Here is a 21268-nt window from a genome sequence, read left to right as displayed (position 1 = left end):
GTCCGAATAAAATCTGTTTTGCATTTTAAACGTCAGACAGACGACAGGATACATTTTAATCTAATATCAAAGTGTTGCATGATTGTATCATACAAAACATAATTTATATTAAGCTTTACTTATACATTTTATTAGCATAAAGAAAATAATTTTCACTCATGGGGCTGTGAATCATATGTAAAAGTGCATAAGTTTTCATTTAAGTCTGTTACCCATTATGTAATGTTTACCTTTGTTCTATTTTGAAGCTACTTATGTCATAATAGTCCCATGCTGCCCCCTACTGTGTGCTATTGTGACCTGCTCAGAAAAACTACATTTCCCAAGACAAGCATGGGGGACCAGAGCTAAGATTTACAAACATAGGGATAGGCCCCGTCGCTGTTCATTTACGTGACATGGAGCGCGCCGTATTGTATTGAGATCTTCTAAGATTCGCTGACGTCATGAGTCGTACGCGCTGAGTAATTTTCGGGCAGACTGAAGTGCGCGGTAAAAGAAGAGGGACACAAACAAAAACATGTGGCTTCCTCTATGAGAACACGGGTGAGTAATGTCTTAAAACAGAGCTAATACCGACAGTTGATAATAGCTCTCTAAGTTTATATAGCGGCCCAGTTTGATGATGCATTTTACTAAATGATGAGGAGGATGCGAGTGATCCCAAAGATTAGTTTAGCTAACTAGCAGTCTGGTAGCTTGTTAGCTGGTTTCGAGCTGTGTAGCTACTGTTTGTCCAGCTGCTATTAGACCTTTTTGATATGTGTATATATAATAGTGCGCTTCCTGCTTTGGACTGCTTGTATGGGTTGCCTCCTGACTGAAAGAAAAAAGTTTGAATTAAAAATAAGGAGAAAGAAAGCTTAAAGTGATCAATGACTCAAGCCAGTAAAGTTAGCTAGTTAGCCGACGTCAATCGGCTAGTCTGGTAAACACATTTATCTAATGGGTTACGTTGGTTTGTAATAAACGTCCCCGTGTGCGTCGTTTATAATCCGGATATGCTGTGGTAAAGCAATCTGTCTTCTGAGACTAAATAGGTTATGATTGTCAGCTCGGCGCTGAGTGGTTGAGTGTAGCGGTGGGGGTGCCCCGCCCACCACTGCACTGTTACATCTACAACCAGCTGCGCTCATAGAAGCTGGGTTATACAACGAGCCAAGAGGCTTGGGCTAGGATCAGTTCACTTCACTTTATTATGTAGAGGTGGAAGCCTTGTTTACCACTGCTGGCTTATTTCAAAAGAATCCAGTATAGTTTTCAACAATTTGTTTTCATTGTGGCTCGGCGACGTCACACTTAGCTCTATAAAGACTATATGCCCACTTCAAGATAGTTACATAAAATAGCCTTCTTTATATTTATATTAACATTGTAAGATCAATGTCAAACACTGAAATCAGATGAGTTTAAAAAAGCAAACTCCGATACGAGTCGATGGAGACCCAGATCTTGTATGTCCTTATTTCTATTCAAGAGTTTAGGTTTAGGATAGAGATGCCAGTTGCGCACTCAGAAGGTTTTCACAGGGTTGTCAGACTAAATTATTTAAAAAACAAAAGAGAGAGAGGGATTAATATTTATGTTTCTAATCTTGATTAAATAAGATGATTTAGTACGCCTTTGTATCATCATTCTCTGGGGTTTGGGTTAGCATTTTTCCAGGGGAGGTTATGCCCCACACTCCCTCTTGGGGGCGCAAGATGGAGAGATCAATCTTCCAGAGAGGAGTAAGGCAATTTTCCTTTAATCGGCTCTGATCTGTGGCAGAAATGTAAAAAATTTTTGTTCAATAAATGCATGAAAGCACTTTTGGCTGTGTATGGGTGTGTCATGATGCAAAGATGAGAATACTTATGTAATTTCCTTCATTTTTTTGGTCAAATTCCCAACTGTTTTACTATTTATTATCGTTTTGCTTGTTTGAAGCTTATAGTAGCTGAAGCATTCTTTGCACCTGCAAGTTTTCACATTCCTGTGTTTGGGATGGTTTTCTTGATTTTAAATTCATACATGTTTTATCTTCAGGTTTGTTTGGGGAATGTCCCAGTACATTTCTCCATCCGTCCTCCCTGCAGTTATATGAACTCTAGCAGGACCTCATGCTGTAAGATAGCCCTCACCCTGATGCTCCTTTCACTTCTAGCATGGTGCGTTTTGGATGATTTGCAGAAACATTCATCCTCGGAGCAGTTTGTGCAATAATATCAAAAGAGTTCAGTTTCTGGCCTCATCTGACTCAAGTCTGTTCTCCCAGTGTTTCACTGGTGGTAAACGAGTATCTATCATCAATCTGCTTTTTTCTTTAACAGTGGAATTTTGAGCAGTGAGTATAGAAGCCATTGTTTTAAAGGGAAAAGCTGTGGCTGAAATTTCTTTGTAAGCGTTTTTTGCAAATAATAGAAACATGTTTACTGAGAAAAATGATGACAGGTTAAATATTTGATTGTTTGGACGACTTCAAGGCCCCAGATGTTATATGATATGAAAGGGGTTTTAGAAATGACTGTAAAAACCCACATTTATGTTCACAAACAGATGCTATTTTTCATGATGGTTGCTATTTAAAACTATGAACCAAATGTGTTTTGCAACGAAGACAGTGAGTTCGATTTAATTCTGTTTTCTGTGTAAAAATGTTCTGTGTGTTTTCCCTCTGCAGGGTCACTGTGAGCTGAGGATGTGGATTGACTTGACTTCTTGCTAATATTCACACTGCAAGACAGGCTGATTTAAGTTCGGACCGGAAACCAGGATCATCATGGGTTTGCACTCATCACAGAAGAAATTCTTCCCCCTCAGGGGCATCGACGGCGTGGTCCAGCTGTTTGATTCCGAGCTCCGCAAGTCAGAACCAGACCTGGCTCTGCTCTCACTGGTCCTGGGTTTTGTTGAGCACTTTCTGGCTGTGAACAGGGTCATCCCCATAAACGTTCCAGGGGTCCGCTTCGAGCCGCTGGAGCCGGACTGTCCCACGTCCTGCTTCCCCACGGTGGAGCTGGGAATGATTTCTGCACTGTACGAACGTTTCACAGCCCAGATCCGCGGCGCCGTGGACCTGTCCCAGTACCGCAGAACTGCTTCCGGGTCTAGCAGAGAGCTGGTGAAGAAAGTGTCAGACGTCATCTGGAACAGTCTCAGTCGGTCGTATTTTAAGGACCGGGCTCACATCCAGTCCCTGTTCAGCCTCATCACAGGTACAGCCTTCAAAGGCCATCCCAAAGAGGAAGCTCTTCTGGGATGTACTGTGGTGGGAAATGGAGGAAAGAAAAACCTGTGGTTTGAGTTATTTCTATTATTATTTTTGAAAAAAAAAAATCCCTTGTACTAATGCATCTTAGGTGAATATCAGTCATTTCTTTCACTAATTTAGTTCAGAAAGGAAAATCATTGTTCAGCAAATCAAATCTTATTTACAGAGTACTTTGGCACGGTCCAGTCTGTCTTCAGATTGATGCTCCTTCATTGTTTGCTCTCTGTTCTGATCTGGGACAAATGTATTCCATTCCTGATCCTCTTCAGTCAGCTAGATTTTCCATAGGTGGACTCGGTAAGAACAGGGTGCACCTGAGCTGTTTGAAGTATCTTGGCAACGGCCTGTAAAAACGTAGGTTGTTTTGCTAGCAGCCTTCAGGTCACCAGCCGGGTCAGGTCTGCTGTCTGTCATCTTCTTCTGGACAACACTCCATAGATTCTCTGTTGAGTTTAGGTCAGACAGATTTCTGGTGTTACCATGGTGATAGAAGCTGGTATTGGTGCCTTCGGCAGTGTTAAGGTTAGCTCCTAGACATGCACCCTTTTATGCCATACATTCTCCTTCCACTTAACCTTACAATAATATTGGATACAGCACCTACCTCCACTACTATGGAGGATGAATGTTGAAAGACATGAATAGTATTTCATATCACAAATCTTTTATTATTTTTCTACTTCTCAACTTTTCTAAACAAATGAATTCTGGGTTTCCATTCGTGTCAGTAGTTGGTTCTCAAAACCAACTGAAAGAAATACTTCAGATATGTCACTGTGTGTTCAATTTCAATCGTCATATTTTGAATTGAATTACTGAATTATATAAGCTTTTAGGTAATATTTTTTTCATTGATACTGATGGATACTGACAGAAATAGACTGACTGCAAAAATGAAGTGAAAGTCTCATGCTGCAACTGAATTCTAACATTTGTCCATCGTGTTCATTTACTTTCAGTTAAGTTCTGTTTGCCTTAATATTACCAGTTCACATTGCATGTAATGTGATGTCAGTGATTAGTCTACTCTGCATTCCCAGAACCAAACATTCAGCTTCTATGCACCACAAATCTGGAACAAACTTCCGGAAAACTGCAGAACAGCTGAAACACTGAGTTCCTTTAAATCTAAATTAAAAACCCGCCTGGTTAGAGTTGGTTCTGAACCATAATAAATGAAACATTGACCAACATATTTGGCGATGGCACTTGACAAAATGTAAAATGTTTACTGGATTTCTCAATTGTTGACTGTATGGCGTCTTTTAGGACTTTGTGTTTTTGTATTTTTATGATGTAAAGCACTTTGAACTGCCTTGTTGCTGAAATGTGCCACACAAATAAACCTGATTGATTATTATTTCTGTGAACCAGGCACCAAGCTGGACAGCTCAGGAGTGGCCTTCGCTGTGGTGGCGGCCTGTCAGGTGCTGGGTCTGAAGGACGTCCACCTGGCGCTGTCCGAGGACCACGCCTGGGTCATATTTGGGAAAAATGGTGAGGAGACAGCGGAGGTCACCTGGCATGGGAAGGGCAACGAAGACCGCAGAGGGCAGACGGTCACGGCTGGAGTCAGTGAGAAGGTTAGTCCAGGCTGAGTCAGTGGAGCTCCGCAGAGAAACGGAGACATGAGCTGAGCTCACATCGCTGCTCTGTCCCTGCCTCTGTCAGAGCTGGCTGTACCTGAAGGGCTCCTACATGAAGTGTGACAGGAACATGGAGGTGGCCTTCATGGTGTGTGCCATCAACCCTTCTCTGGATTTGCACACGGACAGCTCAGAACTCCTGCAGCTGCAGCAGGTTAGCACCAACCCTTTGGATCTGTTACTGACTAAAAGTCATCTTTTTCTAATGAACCTTGCTCAAGGCTTTCAGAACTAAAGATATTTGTATATAGTAGATACTTAAATGAATTATACTCATCAGCATCGAGATCTGCTCAAATTAGGGGTGCACTCATTGAAGTTTTTTGGCTGATAACTGATCTTCAAAAAGCCTGATCTGCCAATTTCATTTTTTTCCAATACCAATTTTTTTTTGTCTGCAAAGTCGCTAACAGGAGTGACTACTGTTAACCGCACACGTTGAGACGTGACCTAGTGGGCGTGTCTGTCAGGCAGAGCAGAGGGGGGTAGAAGCTGATTTTCAGATCTTTACGGAGGAAGATGAGATCAATGGACAGGATTAGTTTCTCATGTCAGATTAGATTAGACACCCTCACACATGCACCCTTTTCTGTCATACTTTTTTCCTTCCACTTAACCTTCCTCAAATTAACCTTATACTTAAAGGTTAATTTAAGTATAAGGTTAATTTAAGTATAAGGTTATACTTATACTTAAATCAAGGAAATCTGGGTAGATTTATCAATACCCGTAGTTTTAGCCTGACCCGTTTTTCTCTCATGGAGATGTCCTCAGACAATAGTTCTGCATTAACCCAGACCGTTAGCCCAAACCACCTTACTTACTGCTGCAGCAACAAAACCAAAGTTGGCATCTAATTCCAGAATGCCTAAGGAGTAGAGTTTAGATCGGACTTAAAAAATCCAACCTAAAGAAGCCACTCTGTGATGAGAAATGATGTTTCCCTTTAGTCATAACTCTGTATTTTCATTTTGTGGCACAGAAACTTCTTTGGTTGCTGTATGATCGAGGGGACCTGGACAGGTGAGTCTGAATTAGCAAATGAAAACCAGTTTACTTTTCTGTCATACCCCTGCTTCACTGTCTCTGCCTCCAGGTATCCCATGGCAATGGGAACTCTAGCGGACCTTGAGGATCAAGAACCAATACCAGGAAAGGAGAATCCCCTGCAAATTCATCTGAAGGTACGTATGAAGCATATGACTATGAAGCATTTTATAAGTGAAGGCTGAAGGCTGTGCCGTGCCTGACTGAGTGCAGTCAGTCGTTTGTAGAACAGCGTTGTGCAGCATATCCGGCTGCCATCATGTGGGGTCTCCTGCAGCTTTGCACATCGAGAGCTACAGCTTTTTGTTCTGTTCTTTGCAAAAAAGCTGAAGTTTGTTCAACTGGATGGAGAAGAATCCTGCTCTTGCTAAACAGAAAGTTGGGTTTGTTGTGTTATTGATGTTGCATGTTTGTGCTTTTTCAGGCTGTAGGTTCTGCTCAGAAGTTCTACAACAATGAGCACATCTACCCCTACATGTACCTGGCTGGGTTCCACTACCGACACAGGAATGTGCAGGAGGCGCTGAAGGCCTGGGCTGAGGCAGCACAGGTCATGCAGGAGTGAGTTCACACCACAAGGGATGGGAGGTGGGAGAAGTATAGAACAATGGAAGCATGTCAGCGTAGCTCACTGTAGACCGAAACACAAGCTGATGTCTTCTAAGTTTCTGTAAGTCATATGTGTTTCGACTGCATTTGTTCCTCAGTGCACTGCTGCTGTTATGAAACCTCATACTTTATTATGACTTTACTTGATTTATGAGACATGGATGTATGCTGGCCAATCATAACACTGGGTTACAAAGAAATATCTTTTGGAAGTTATCTATGTTTTTTCAACTGAATTAGGACTATTTTGCATCGCTGAATCCAAAAATGACATCCATGTTTCCCAATCAGGTCAGGTTTTTATTCTAATTTGATTTTGAGAAATCTGATCTTCTGACTAAATTGATGACATTTTTGTGACATCATCAGTTCATTTCTGTTAATATTTCTCATCCAAAAAAAAGTTTTAGGAGAGAAAAAGAATTGTTTTCCAACAGAGTGTATTAATTAAATGTTACAAACTTGGATTTCTGCAAATTGAATAATAAACACTGATCAGGGTAACTACATGTGAGTTGAACATCACGTCTTCATTGTAAAATTCTCCGTCTCTTCCCTGTCCTGATGGAATCTCTCCTCCTGCTCATCACTCATTGATCAGATTCTCCAGATGTGAGAACAAGTCCTGCATTTTGATGCTCATGTTGCTCCATAGTTCAGAAAGTTGACCTGATTGAGCAAAACCAATGTGATTTTAGGATTCAGCTCATCAACATGACCCTAAAACAGTTGAGATACACCAGACATTTTTTTGGCTGTTGACCAGTGTTCTAAACAATTAGGCACAGATAAACCCAATAGCTAAGAACTATTGTCTTCCATTTATTTAGAGTTTCTGTGTCTTTACCACCAAAATTTGTGACATGGAAATGAAAACCTGAACATAGTTAATTTTATAAATATTGTATAATTCTTGCCATGTTAATGACTTAACTGAGAAATGCAACTGTTTAATAGGGATGCATCAATAAATCAGCCCCAGTTTCCTTTAAGTTCTGAGATTGGCTGATGCATACATGAGAAATTAAATTTATCTTCCTCTGCAAAGGTCTCCAAATCAGCCACTGTCCTCTTTGCTCTGTCATGTGAGAGGTTTAACTAACAGAGTCGCCCCCAGGTTAAGTCTTCACATGTGCGATTAGCAATAGTCACCTCAACATTGCCAATTAGCAACTTTGTTGCTATATTTAGTGACTTTTCAGACAAAAAAAGATTGGAATCAGCAGGTCAGGCTTTATAAAGATTGGTGATCGACCAGAAAACTTCAATTGGTGCAGCCTTGGTAGTTATCCCCTGCATGGGCTTTGTGTTGCAGTGCAGCTGCAAGGAGCAGACAGAAGCATTTCTGACTTAGAGTAACACACCAAATATCAGCTTTCATCATCTTCTCTAAAAGTCTGTAGTTTCTGATGATAGATGTTTTATTGATACCGTGTCGGGGCTGTGGGTGAGGGGGTTATTCCCAAGGGGTGTAGTGTGTTTGGAATAGACTCGGAGTTGCACTGTTGGGTGTGTTCTGTAATTCTCATGAATGTTTATATAAACCACGTGGGAAGTATTTCCTTCTCTAGTGGATGTGTAGACATGTTGGTGGCAGTTCTGAGATCTGATTATTTACACCATGTTTGTTAAATTCCTCTTGCTGCTTTGTCATTTCTGCTTTTAAGGCCTTCCTGAGGCCATGACTGCATTTTCATCAATCTATGAATAATTATGCACAGCAAACACTTAAGTGACATAAATGGGCAAGAAAATTCTGACACCTCCACATTTTCAACAGAAAATCTGACAAATATGTCCTAAAATGAACTCCAGCAGTGTATTTACAAAGCAGGTTCAAAGTTTCACCAGCAGGTGGTGTAGTTCTGCAGACATAAATAAAACGGCATGAAAAGCATTCAATTTGTTGCCTGTTTCAAACTGTTTCAGTCTCTCCACAGTCAGGTTGTTACAGATCATTTCCTCTCAGTGAACACAGGGTGGTAGTAGAAGCACACCTTGTTGGTCCTTCAGAATCCTAGAGTTTTACCCAAACTATTCAGTCTGTTTACCTGCTGCCTCAGCAGGCTAGAAGTGGAAAGCGCAGATCCGTAGCCTGTCAGGTGGTAAAGCAGCTCTCTGTGGGGATTTTCTGTTATCACACTGCTACTAACAAAGCCCAGACTGTTGAGACTCCTGGTGACGCTCGGCCTGAAAGGATGTTGTGTGATCCAGGAAGCGTTCAGCTTGGCATCCCCACACACCGGTTCATGAGCTGTGGCTATTAATACCAGCACACACACACATTCCCCTCCCAGTTCATCAGCTTCCTTTTCCTGCTTTCCCATTGTCCTCTGCTGCAGCGCACCCTCACTGCACAATCACAGGGAAGTGTGTCCATGTGTTTCAAACATGATGATGATGGCGGAGCGCAGATCTTATCGAACTGACCCAGAGCTGCAGTTAGAACCGAACATCTGATCAGTGGGGAGCGGTGGTGGGGATAAGTCAGTTCTTTCATTTCCTCAGATGTATTAAAGCACTTGTGTTGCTGCTGCAGCTATAACTATTTCCGTGAGGATGAGGAGATCTACAAGGAGTTCTTCGACATCGCAAACGACGTCATCCCCACTCTGCTGAAGGAGACGGCTACAGCTGACGGTCCTGGGGAGGATGGAGACGGGGCAGATGGGCCCGACAAGGTGAGTGCTCACTGCTGCATGTAAGGGTTAAAGGTCAAATGTAACAGAGAATTGAAACCTGCATGAGATCCACCAAATTAGACTGGTCTGAACTGGAGAACCAGCAGTTGTTAGTGGGATTCCTTTGATCAGGTGTGTTCCTTCAGGAGAACGCCAAGCAGATGACGGCCATCTCAGCACTCCAGGACCCAGAATGCTTTGCCCACCTGCTTCGTTTCTATGACGGCATCTGCAAGTGGGAGGAGGGGAGTCCCACCCCGGTTCTTCATGTGGGCTGGGCCACATACCTGGTCCAGTCTCTGAGCCGCTTCGACTCTCAGGTCAGGAACTGCTGCTTCCAAGCTACAATTAATGTTTCTTTACTTTTTACATTTTTCATTTAATTTTTATATTTTTTGATTTATTTTATTATTATTTTATCGTTGACTGTTGCTCTTTCTGTGTTGTTCATTGCTGTGTGGAAATATCAGAAGTACATCATAAAAAAACGGCTCGTTTTAAACTGCCAGGTGCGTCAGAAAGTGTCGATCATCACCAAAGAACCCGAGTGCCAGGATGATGACGACCAGTCGAGTGAGGACCCCCGGGAGGGCCGGCGGCGGGGCCCCAGGAGGGAGTCCAAGCTGGAGGATCAGAGCTCCTCTCCCCTCACTGCCCCCACCTCTCCACCTAGCCAGCAACCTGCAGCAGCAGCACCTCAGCCCAAGAAGGTGGGGGACGGAGCTGTTCGCCGTCGCTCCTCTCAGGGTCTGCGGACCGGAGAGACGGACGGGACTCCCAAATCCCCCAGTTCAGAGTCCGTCTCCTCCCCGTTGTCCCAGCAGCTTGCCTCGCCCTGCCCCGCCGGCCCCGTGGTCGTCTTCCAGAGTGAGAAGATGAAGGGTATGAAGGAGCTGCTGTGTGCAGCCAAGGTGAACTCCAGCGCCATCAAACTGCAGCTCACCGCCCAGTCCCAGGTCCAGATGAAGAGGCAGAAGAGCACCCCAGCAGGGGACTACTCCATGTCCTTCATGAAGCGCCAGCGCAAGTCACTGTAGACATGTTGATTGTCGAGGAGAATGGAGGGAGGGAATACTGTGAAAACCCTGAGGGACACTAGTGGTCTTCATGTAGGTAACCATCTCAGTTTACATGCGTCATTCTGAGCAATAGATTTGACTTGCACAGATGATGAACTAAACATCACATATCGGAGGAAGTGAACATTTCATCTATCTAGTTTTAATTTAAGAAGTGAAGTTAGGAGAAGAGGCTGACTGATAGATTGGAAGCAGCCTCTCATTAGTTTGTGTTTTAACTGACAACTTGTGGAACTTGTCATTTACTTTTATGTAGAAGCCAAAGTGATGGAGAACATCAGTGTAAAAATCAACCCACCCCAATAAGAAGAACCTGTTGATGACTGAAACCTTGGAAAGGATTAATTTAGGATAGTTACTGTGTAACATTGTCCACTCTGCTCTACTGACAGCTTCTTTCTTGCTAGCTCTATGTTGCCTTATTTGGTTTTTGTTGTTTCTGAAGTAGGTGGCCTTTAGTTTGAAGAATGCCTGAGCTCCGTCTGATTCTGTTCATTGGAGAGACCATGCACTGTTTTGATGGAGCCCCACTGGGTCACTCTGCTACGTCGTTTTGCTTGATAAATTGTGGTTCTTTTTCTTGTATCTACAAGTAATAAAGACCTAAAAACAACCAAGAATTTGTCATGATTTTCATAAAGTCATACAGTGCTTGAATTGTTTTGTTGACTCACTGATGAAACGCATTCAACCCCTTTAACTAAGTGGGCTCATTAGGAAAATGTTCAGCAAACATAAACAACACAAATAGCTCAACACATCTTGGTTTAGAACTATTGAGCATCAGTCAGTCAGGAATTAACTTTGAATTTTGCATTATACAATAATTTCTTCTACTAGTTGGAGGCGTTCGGTAAACTACTCAAAGAAGAGTACCATTAGTAAATATGGGCGGCATATTGAAAGGAAAACTGATGGAGTAGTGTAAATGAGTGATTATCCAGAGTTGGAACCTGAGCAGACAATTGGCAGCAGCTGTACTGCTACATGACTCCATCAGCAGGAATGTAACACACACATCTACACACAGGTTGGTCTGGATTCCTGTCAGCACCGTGAGTCAGCAGGACATTCTGTGAACGCAAACACCTCAGAACTGCATTCACCAGGACTGGACAGCTTTCCCAGAGGTCTGCCCTGGAATGAAAAACCATCAGGTCACAGAAACAAACTGATGAGATAACAAGTATCAAGTATGATAACAGCCTCAGTCTTGAGGCTCTGATTTTAATGTTGTGGTTCTGTTAGCTTAATGTTAACAGTTTAAACTGTTTGTGGTGAACATGTGCATTGTGGGGACCATTTTACTGACACGTTACATTGAGGGGACCCACTGCCACAACGTAATATGTGACCAGGCTTTGGTCCCCACAAGGAGAAATGCTGTTTTTTGGATTATGAGTTATGTTTAGGACCAAGGGGTGAATTTGGTTTTGGTTAGGATTAGTGAAAGTCCACAGAAAGTCCCCGCAAAGATAGCGAAACAAACGTGTGCATGTGTGTGTTTGTAAGCTATAAAAAAATACCTAAGTATCAAAACAAATGATATCGTGCTTTATGAGACAAATTTAGTAAAAACGAATATTACCGGTTTCCCTACATTTCAGAACGTTCTAATGAAATTATCAGGTATTTGCTCGTTAAAGTGAATATTTGTTGATCTAAACACGCCGCAGTCGTTTGAAGTGTCTGCGGAGCCAGTTTGAAATATTTTACAGTGCTGCTTCTGCTCATGCGTGCTGCGGTTCCTGCGCCTCAGGATGGGCTGTACTTTCAGACTCTGCAGTCAGAAATCAGCGCCTGGACTGATCCAGCAGCAGTAGCCTGCAGTCAGCCCCCATCACCCCGCCAGGCTCCAACAGGACCGGGATCTGCTTTCTCCATCGGTCCGACTTAGGATGTGGAAATAGAGAGGCTCAGTCTGAGCCCCCACAGGTGCCTCCCAGCATGGACAGGATAGGGGTCTCCTTCCTGGACCCCCTGGAGGACTACGAGCTCATCCACCGGATTGGTTGCGGAACCTACGGAGATGTGTTCAAGGTAAACGTGTAACGGCATGTTTTCACTGAGGCAGTGGAGCAATTACATGCCAGTGTGTTCGTTAACGTGAACTGTTGTGGATCTGTGCAGAAAGCGCACAGGAAGCTTAACTTCCTGACAGTGAACCTGTTTGTTTGGGGAGAACCAGACAGATTAGAGCTGCTGGGGTTATTCACCATGGAGTCCAAACTCCCTCCACCCTCCAACAGCTCAGCTCAGATCAGATCAGATCCACTCGGGACGTGGCTGTGGGTATTTTACCTGTCAGAATCTTCCTGTCCTGTCACCTTGACTCCTGCGGAGCCTCCAGCCTCCCTCTGTTAAACTCTCTAAGCTCCTCATCTCAGTTGGAAATCACTTTTTTGTATTATTTGAATGGGGCTGATATCATCTCAGCAACTTATTACATACTACATAAATGTCCAATATGTAGTATTGTTATGTGCAACATATCATTGTGTCTTTTTCCTCTGATCTGAGTGTCAGGATGCAAACATCCTGCTCTGTTCGCACACCCCGGTGCCTTCTGCATCCTGCAGAAACTGGGCAAGAATTTGTATTGTTTCTTCTTTTTCTTAAAAAAAAAATCACATCACAGATTCCATATCCGGCTGAGGAGTTTAGGTGTAAACAGAAAAAATAAATCATCACCATTGCTGCTTGTTGCAGTTTTGTTTGGATTTCACATTTAATATAAGCCATGAAAACATGATCTGAGCTGCAGGTCCAATGGTTCTATGGGAAATTGAGTAGAATTTAGTGACGGTCAAACTTGTTGTTAAATTAAACCCACCAGACTCTGAACACCAACAGAAGCATTTCAATAATGTTTTGGGACGTGGATAGATTACATTTGTTGGCCTTACTAACAACAGTTAAAATCAGCAGTTCATTGTGGAATGTTTTTGCCAACAAGCACAACACAAAAAGACTGAAGTTTGAAATCCAGTGAATCGCAGATGTTAGGGAGCACAGTAAATAGTGAACAGCTACAATCTGCAAATATTTGAGATTCCTTCTCAAGCATCTTAGAGCTGTCTATTTTAATACTTCACACATCAAATATACCTTAAATATTCATCAATATGTAAAGACAATAAATGGCACTTCTGCATTGGCTGCTTTGCAAACGCTGGTTGTGTTTAACTCAGTAATCAAGTTTTTCTATTTGTAAGTTCAAACTTAAAGCTAAATTAAAGAGGAGAATGAGATCAGAATGAAATTCAGCTGTAGAAACATAAAGCAGAGCCGTCCTGATCCAGATTCATTCATGTCTTGTGAAACACCAGGATTTTTTCTCGACTGGCCCACAGAATATTTCTGGTTTGGGGTTAAAATCAGGTGACGTCCTGCTACCCAACCTAGTGTTAGATTGTTTGGAGTGTTGGACTGTTTTCAGAAACAGTCGTTCTATGAAGTGTTTCTCAGCCAGGAGATAGTTTCAGTTTCCAATAGTTGAAATGTTCTCAAACTGCTCTGGCGGCCGTCGTTCCCATGAGACTCTCTGTGTGGTAAAGGAAGTGATGCGTTTTCAGTTAGCAGCCGGTGGTTTGTTCAGTGTGCAGATTGGCAGGTGTGTAAATGCTGAAAGAGTTTTTGTTTACAGATTTTTTCTTTTTCTTTTCAGTTGCTCTTATCTTGTTGAAGCAGTTGTGTGCTGAGACCGGCTGCATTTAGCTTGATTTCAGTTTGAAAGAGAAGGTTTTTACAGTCTAACACATGGAGTGTACTGATTTAACTGCCCGTTGGGATTTTACAGTGTTCAATACAAAAGTATGTGGAAAAGCATTTGGATGACAGGTCTCAGCGGGCCTTTTGGCACTAAAGTTTTATCTGTTTGTGTTCTTTAGCATTAGAAATATCTGGCCTGGAGCTGTAGAGACACTGAACACACTGTCACATCATCCACTGTTTGACTACATGTGCTGTGTTCACATGTTGCAAATTAGAAGTACAAACCAAATATAGCAGCACAGACCCAACAGAAGGTAAAACTGTACAGAGCGACCGCTGGGTCCCGCTCTCTGATGGGGCCACAGACCTTCAGCCTCTGATCAGCTGACTGACAGTCTGCAGCACCTTTGTATTACTCTGACAGCTGAACATACTGTGGCCTGTGTCTCAGTTAGGAACGGGAGCAGCGCTATGTACAGTCACAGACAATTGCACATTATGACTTCCCACTTCTCCTGTTGGCGGATTTGGTGGAGCTGCATCTTCTGGCGTGGAGAGAGAAACCTCTGGACATGTGACTGTGTGGGCTGTCAATAGATCCTGGTGTTACTCAGTTCAAGTGTCAGTGAGTGGCTCTCAGAAACCACAAAGCTTTTCTGACTCTGTCATAAATATTGTATAAATACAGTTTGAGTGCAGGTTCATCATTAACTGGATTTAGGTCAAATAAAGGTAATGACCTTGAGATGGTTTCGGGATGATTGATTTGATTTTTTTTCTTTTTGATTTTTTCTTTTGTTAATCATCTTTATTGTTAAAACATTGAAAACTGTTTTTCCCCCAGAAAGGGGAAAAAATAATTTCCCTTTTTGTCTCCTTTTTTGTGGAGAAAAAAAAATTGTGTCAAAACATCCTGGATATCTAGTCCACATGTGTGGGGGTGGGCACATGTACATCCTAAACCTAAACGTGTCGTTATTTTTGGTTGTTTGAGTTAGTTTTTGTTTTGTTATTTTCTGTTCCTTTGTTTCTTTTGCTTAAGCAGATCAGCCGTGTTTCTGTTCTTCTTTGGTTCAGTCCTTTCGTAGTGAGTCTAGTTTTAATGTTTATTTCTTGTCTAATTATTCTGTTACTCTAGTTTAATTACATTAATTACTTCTTGGGTGTAGTTATTCTTTAGGGTTAGAATTATTTCCTTGTCCCCTGTACCACTCCTCCTCCCTCTCCTGTGGGGGACAATGTACTAAGGGAACCTCAGGAACAAGAAGCTGTGGTGTTAAAACAATAAAATAATACTCAACTGGTAACAATGGTACAAGTGTAAGAAAATGTGACTTAAAATCTTCCACACCATCTCCCTCACTCAATTCCTTCAGACTAGCCAGCAGTAATTAGCAAACTGTGGATCTGCTGAGCTCATTAAAGGAAATACTTCTCAGAATAACGCTGGTAAAAATGTTGTTAAACGGTTAATAGAGGAGCCATGTTGTGATGACTTCCTGAAGGTGGAGTATTAAAAAAGACAGAGGTCCAAATTAAAGCCAATAGACTAGGAAGTAAATTTTCTTTTAAGTCATATTTTAAATATGTAGCATTTAAGTGCCGTTGCACTCCTACTGTGAAGACAACAAAATAGTGTCTTACATGTTGAAAGGAAATGGCCTTTCAGCATGTAAGGCAGGATCTTCAGATTAACAGAATGAAGCTGCCAGAACAACCCCTGAACCTTCATCCAGTAGAAAACCTAATGGATCACATCAAGCATTATGTTCACACAGAATCACCTGGAAACGGAGAGGAACTGGAATGTGGTCCAGTAGTCCTGGAGTACCTGCTCACCGCTGCCAGAAGTTAATAGTAATAATAATAGTATTAGTAGTAGAAATAATAATGCATTTTAATTGTTAACACTTTTCAAGACACCCAAGGACACTTTATAAGAAGAGAAAATACAAGAATACACTTTAGAGCTTCCTGTAGCTACAGTAATGATGATGTCACAAAGTGGTTTTTCACATGCAATTATCAGGTTTGTTTTAAAAACACTAATATTTAAGACAAAACTATGCGGTTAAGGTACAGGTCCCAGATTTAGTAGCAATCAGTTTACATAACTAGAGAAACTCTTATTGGACTAAGTGATATTCAGAGGTATATTAGCTAATATATAGGTTAAACAAACGTACACGTGTAAAATATACATTGACAGGTTTGTGTTATTGTAGTTCATGAATGTTTGCTGATGCACATTTGACATGCAGCATGTTCAGATTCCACATCTAGGATTCAAACCTCACATATACTTGCATTGGACCAAACACTTTCCTTTTAATCTTAAAGAATATAATTCCCCTGGGTCGCATTATGCCAATGGATACAATCCTAAACAGCACAAGATTACTGGTTTGTTTTTTGTGACATTTTGCCTGTTAAGCATGTTGAAATGCTTGGGCTCAGTTTAGTTAAACTATGGTTTTAATAATAGTTGTACGTATCTCTGGTTATGAGACAGTTTTGATGTTTGCTGAAGTGAAGTGTCCTCTTCCTCCTGCTGTATGTATGCAGCCTCACTGAGCATTAGTTTGAAAAACCACTTTGTGACATCATCATTACTGTAGCTACAGGAAGTTCTAAAGTGGAACAGGAAAGAAAACAGGAAGTAGAAATCAGACAAGCTACAGGTTTTGTTGAGGGAAACTGTTCCATTGGTTCTTACCTCATTTGTTATGGATGCCCTGAGTGGAAACCAGTCATTCTGCTATGAATGGGAATGACTAATGTTTTCAGGAAGAACTGAGGACTGTTCAATTAAAATATTTAAAAATAACTTTCAGCATTTATTCATGACTTATGAAAAGAAAAATACCTAAACATTTACTGGTTCCTTGAAGTTGAAGAATTTTTTTCCCACTTTCCTTGAATGCAACTTTGTGATGTTAAGTTTTCCGAGTGTATGGGATGCCATGTGGTGCACTGTGAAAGGGTATCCATGTGCCACAGACTGACTTTGTCAAGAAAGAGGTACATACGAGAAAATGTTGGGGTCCTAAGGCTTAGCTTTGGAGGACTCCATGGAGAAACCCAGAGAAAGCTCTTCATATCCCGCATGCTGCTGTCAGTCAGAATGCAAGAAACTTTAATGGTTGCTGGCAAAATTGTGAAGCATTTTGGTCAACTGTTGTTTTTATTTGTGTTATATTAATAAGTAATATAGACTCCTGTGGCAGTTTATGTTATTATTTATATATGTGCTATATAAATAAATATACAAGCAATCATGTCATTGACATAGTGAATGACATGATTCACTATGTCAACAATGTAGTTTTTCCTTTTTATATGGTATTATTAAAAGTCTTTTTGTTACATATTCTTCAACATGGCTGCCATGATAAACCCGTCTTAGTCCACATGAGGCTTTCGTAAGTCAACCACTTGAGCTGGTCTTGACATGTGGCACTGTACGATGATTACATAAATAGTGGCAGTGCTTTGGTTACACTGCTGCTCACCCATTTCTCCTCCCCCACTTCCGACCAACGCAACATGTTTTCTCTGTGAAAACGTCTCTTTCTTCTGCAGGTTAACATCAGGCCTCCTCTGTCACTAAGCAGCTGGATGTCTCAGACAGGATTTCCAAGTGTCTCGATTTTTGACTGTTGCTCTCTGTGTTAGAACTTTATGCTCTAGTTTTATCAAATCTTAATTTTAATTTAATGACTGTTTATCCCAATGGGAAATTATATCCCGATGATTTCATTTGAGATGACACCATGTAATATGTAATTTGTCAAAATTTTCAGTGATGTAAATTAAAGAAGGTGACTTTGTTGTGATTTAAATAGCGCCTCATAAAAGCTCCTACCATCTCAGATTTCTTCTGTATCTGCATTCTGTCACTCTTAAATATTTCAGTTTTCAAATTATGATTTCAATTTATGTCAACCTTCAACAGCAAAAGACCCGTCTCCTATTTCTCAGAAAAAAACAACAAAAACAAACAAACCAAATCTTTAAACCCGAGACTTTTGGGAAAACATTTTGGATTTTATCAAGAAAAAAGTGAAACTTTTTACAATGTGTGTGTTGTTTAGTTCTCATTACTAGCTGCTAACACAGCAGAAAAGAAACTGCAGCATACCTTCATCCAAACAGTGTTCTGGTATGAATTTTTCTTACATCTGGACCTGGATGACCTGCTCTAACTGAACCATGAATTCTGCTTTACCAGACATGTCCAGCCAGCAGTTTGTTTCTTCAAAGAGTTTTGTAGATGCTGCTAGCTGTGGGCAGAAACAGTCTGTATTACAGTGAGTTTGAAGAAGCCTCTGACTGAAGACACTCGTATTTTTCACGAAGAAGATGCTCAGGATTGTCCATCATTTCCTTGATTTTCTTGATTTCCTCTCTAACTGCCTGCCATTAAAAAAAGTTAATTTAAGCACATAGGTGGTTGCAGGAGGAGACACGTCTTTCTAAACACTAAACCCTGTTTTATGTTTCATAGCTGTTTGAAAGCACACACAAAAAGAACTGTTCTTTAAGTTTTGATCTAGTCCTGCTTCATCAGGCATTCCTTCTGTTTTTGCATTTTTTTCTTGTGGCTAAATTTTTCCAGTCAACCTAATTTTTGCATCATAGATGCAAAGGATGATTGGTTTTATGAGAGGAAAGAACCTGACTCATTTATTTAGACCTTTTAGTGTGACAGAAAAGTCAGAATCAGAAGAACTCTGGAAGGAGGAAAAACGTTCTGTATGAAGTGTGATGCTGTGTTTGGCCCAGATGGTGGAAGGACCAAACTTAAACCTCTAGTTTCTTTCTTTTTGATTACTCTGGATAAAAGTGTTTGTAAAACAACTTACTGTAGAGTTCTTGATCAGACTGAGAATAAAGGAGGAGATTAAAGCTGGAACTGAAGTTAAACAGCCAATCACTGTGCAGGTTTTCCCCAGACATTCATCTACAGTCTGATTGTATAAAGTATGAAGCTATTAAAGTATAGATATTGATTCCTTTAATAGCTTTTTGACATCATTTATTTTTATTCTTTTCCAGGCCCGCAGCATCAGGACATCTGAACTGGCAGCGATTAAAATCGTCAAGCTGGATCCTGGTAGGTTTAAGACTTTAAACACAAATTTCATACCAGTCAGTTTTACTCTGAGTCACTGACTGATGTTATTTATGAATCTTTGAGATTGACCATCAAATGATTTTACACTTTATCTTCCATCCATCCACTTTCTTTACACTATTGTCCCTCAGTGGGGTCAGGAGGGTTGCTGGTGCCTCTCCAGAGAACGTTTCAGGCAAGAGGCGGGGTCACCCTGGACAGGTCACCAGTCTGTCACAGGGCAACACAGGGACAGACAGGACAACCATGCACACACACACTTACACACACACCTAGGGAGAATTTAGACTCAGAGAGACCAATTAACCTGACAGTCATGTTTTTGGACTGTGGGAGGAAGCCGGAGTACCCAGAGAACCCACCATGCACAAGGAGAACATGCAAACTCCATGCAGAAAGACCCCAGGCCAGGAATCGAACCCAGGACTTTCTTGCTGCAAGGCAACAGTGCTACCTACTGCATTTTATCTTTTATTTTACAAAAGGTAAAGGTTAGAAAGGAAAGCTGTGTGTGATGCGTCTTTAGCAGCAGGAACTTTTCATTCTCCCCGTCTCACACGTCTCTGACACGCTTATAGGAAATGTAGGCCCACTCTTCTTCACAACATGGTGGTGGTTCATTGTGGTTCATTTTCAGCTCGCATCCCAATAAATTCCTATCAAAATGTTTCAACCAGGTTCTGGACTTTGACTGGACTGTTGCAATGTCTGGGTTCTTTTCCTTTTCAGCCCTTCTGTTTTAGATTTCCTGTCCTGTTCACTGTTCCACTTAGTTCTGATGAAGCTTCAATTGCAGAACAGATTCTAGAATACTTTGATAGGATACAAGCTTCATGGCTCCTATGACACCAAAACAAGCCCAGATCATCACCCCTCCACCATGGTGTGTCACAGTAATCATGGCTTGCTGTTTTAGTTTTTTGTCATGTTTTTGCCATCAACATCTTGTCTTTGGTCGACACTGTTCCAGACATTTATTTTAATGTTCTTTCATTAGAAAACCTAACCATTTAAAACATTTCCTATCATCTCTAAATACATCATCATTCTGACATTATGGGAATTTTTGGGGAACTACTAAAACGATTTCCAGCTATCCTAAATGTTTTGTATTATTTTTTTTCTGTTGCTTTCATTTGGTAATAACTTTGTGTAGTGTTCACTTCTAAGGTGTTCTAATTGGTGGTTACCTTGATTGGTCAGATTTTCTTTATTCGTGATCAAATGAGATCAGCTGACAACACGGCTTGTCCTAAACTAGCAATGTTTTCCTCAAAAGGCTTTTTATGCAATGGTGTGATGAAAGAGGGGTCACCCTGGACAGGTCACCAGTCCATCACAGGGCAAAAGATCCATCCCTCTTTGTATTCAAACAATTGTTGTGACTTTTCATAAGCCGAATGCATTTTGGGAGTCAGAGATGCATTGACTGTAGACTGATGTTGCATAAAAAAGGAGTCACCTGGTTGTTCTGTGTACTCTCGGTGCAGGAAGACTTCTAGAGTATGATGTTTTCTGTCACAACAGATGAAACAGGGACGAGGCTCAGGATTTAGTTTGGCTTGTGTTTTCCTCCTTGGTTGAAAGTGAATACTTTTAAATTAGGTGAACATTATGAATGAACTGAATTACGGTACATTCAGAATAAAGACATATTAGAATAAATGGGAGCCTGCGACTAACCTACCAACTAACAGGTAGGTTAATTACAGGCCCATAGAACCACTGCATTTTCTTCTGCGTCTATTTTTCTAACCTTCAGAATACGCAGCATCATATAAAGGCCTGTTACAATATTGTTCTGCAACGTCTGAGTGGGTGAAATTGCAGGCTGTCTGACAGATCACCACAGTAAACAGGTGGCCCAACCTCTGCAGACCATAAATGTATCCTACCCTATAGCTGTTAGTGCAGGTCTGTGATTTCCAGCTCTGTAATTTTCTCTCCCTGTGTTTGTGACATGAGAGTTGAGAGGAAAACACTCACTTAGACGTCTGTCTGGACAGGTGATGACATCACATCCATCCAGCAGGAGATCACCATGATGAAGGAATGCAAGCACAAAAACATTGTTGCCTACTTCGGCAGCTATCACAGGTGAT

General features: G+C 41.4%; 2 protein-coding genes across 9 annotated transcripts in view; both read left to right on the top strand.

The window, feature by feature from the left end:
- The first annotated feature begins 423 nt into the window (after nucleotides 1–423).
- Nucleotides 424–10930, top strand: men1 (multiple endocrine neoplasia I). 2 transcript variants are annotated; one of them, XM_015047034.1, is made up of 10 exons: nucleotides 424–546; nucleotides 2663–3197; nucleotides 4628–4836; nucleotides 4925–5053; nucleotides 5882–5922; nucleotides 5996–6083; nucleotides 6371–6507; nucleotides 9095–9236; nucleotides 9383–9556; nucleotides 9746–10273. In XM_015047034.1, the coding sequence occupies exons 2-10, from the start codon at nucleotides 2762–2764 to the stop codon at nucleotides 10271–10273; spliced, it is 1884 nt and encodes a 627-aa protein (XP_014902520.1). In that variant the 5' UTR covers nucleotides 424–546; nucleotides 2663–2761. The 2 variants fall into 2 exon arrangements, with proteins under 2 accessions (XP_014902520.1, XP_014902528.1); XM_015047042.1 differs by lacking the exon at nucleotides 424–546 and having other exon boundaries at nucleotides 2762–3197; nucleotides 9746–10930.
- Nucleotides 10931–12077: 1147 nt separating this feature from the next.
- The window catches only part of map4k2 (mitogen-activated protein kinase kinase kinase kinase 2), a 49140-nt gene continuing 39949 nt past the window's right edge, over nucleotides 12078–21268 (top strand). For 5 of the 7 annotated variants that reach the window (XM_015047016.1, XM_015046979.1, XM_015047007.1 and 2 more), the window contains exons 1-3: nucleotides 12078–12355; nucleotides 19088–19145; nucleotides 21173–21263. In XM_015047016.1, coding sequence (XP_014902502.1) covers nucleotides 12263–12355; nucleotides 19088–19145; nucleotides 21173–21263 — 242 coding nt within the window. In that variant the 5' untranslated portion in view covers nucleotides 12078–12262. The remainder of the gene's footprint in view (nucleotides 12356–19087; nucleotides 19146–21172; nucleotides 21264–21268) is intronic. The other 2 variants (XM_015046989.1, XM_015046972.1) reach the window with 1 other exon arrangement.

This window comes from Poecilia latipinna, unplaced genomic scaffold (genome assembly GCF_001443285.1).
Source record: "Poecilia latipinna isolate Pla-1442-1.1 unplaced genomic scaffold, P_latipinna-1.0 Scaffold40, whole genome shotgun sequence".
Lineage (NCBI taxonomy): Eukaryota > Metazoa > Chordata > Actinopteri > Cyprinodontiformes > Poeciliidae > Poecilia > Poecilia latipinna.
Note: the sequence above shows the minus strand (reverse complement) of the source record. Positions and strands in the feature narration are given on the sequence as shown.

Excerpts from the sequence above, each read along its gene's own strand:
- men1 (XM_015047042.1), top strand. The coding sequence starts at position 2,762 with ATGGGTTTGCACTCATCACAGAAGAAATTCTTCCCCCTCAGGGGCATC. Across the intron at positions 4,837-4,924 it reads CGGCTGGAGTCAGTGAGAAG|AGCTGGCTGTACCTGAAGGG; the intron begins GTTAGTCCAGGC and ends TGCCTCTGTCAG. Across the intron at positions 5,923-5,995 it reads GATCGAGGGGACCTGGACAG|GTATCCCATGGCAATGGGAA; the intron begins GTGAGTCTGAAT and ends CTCTGCCTCCAG.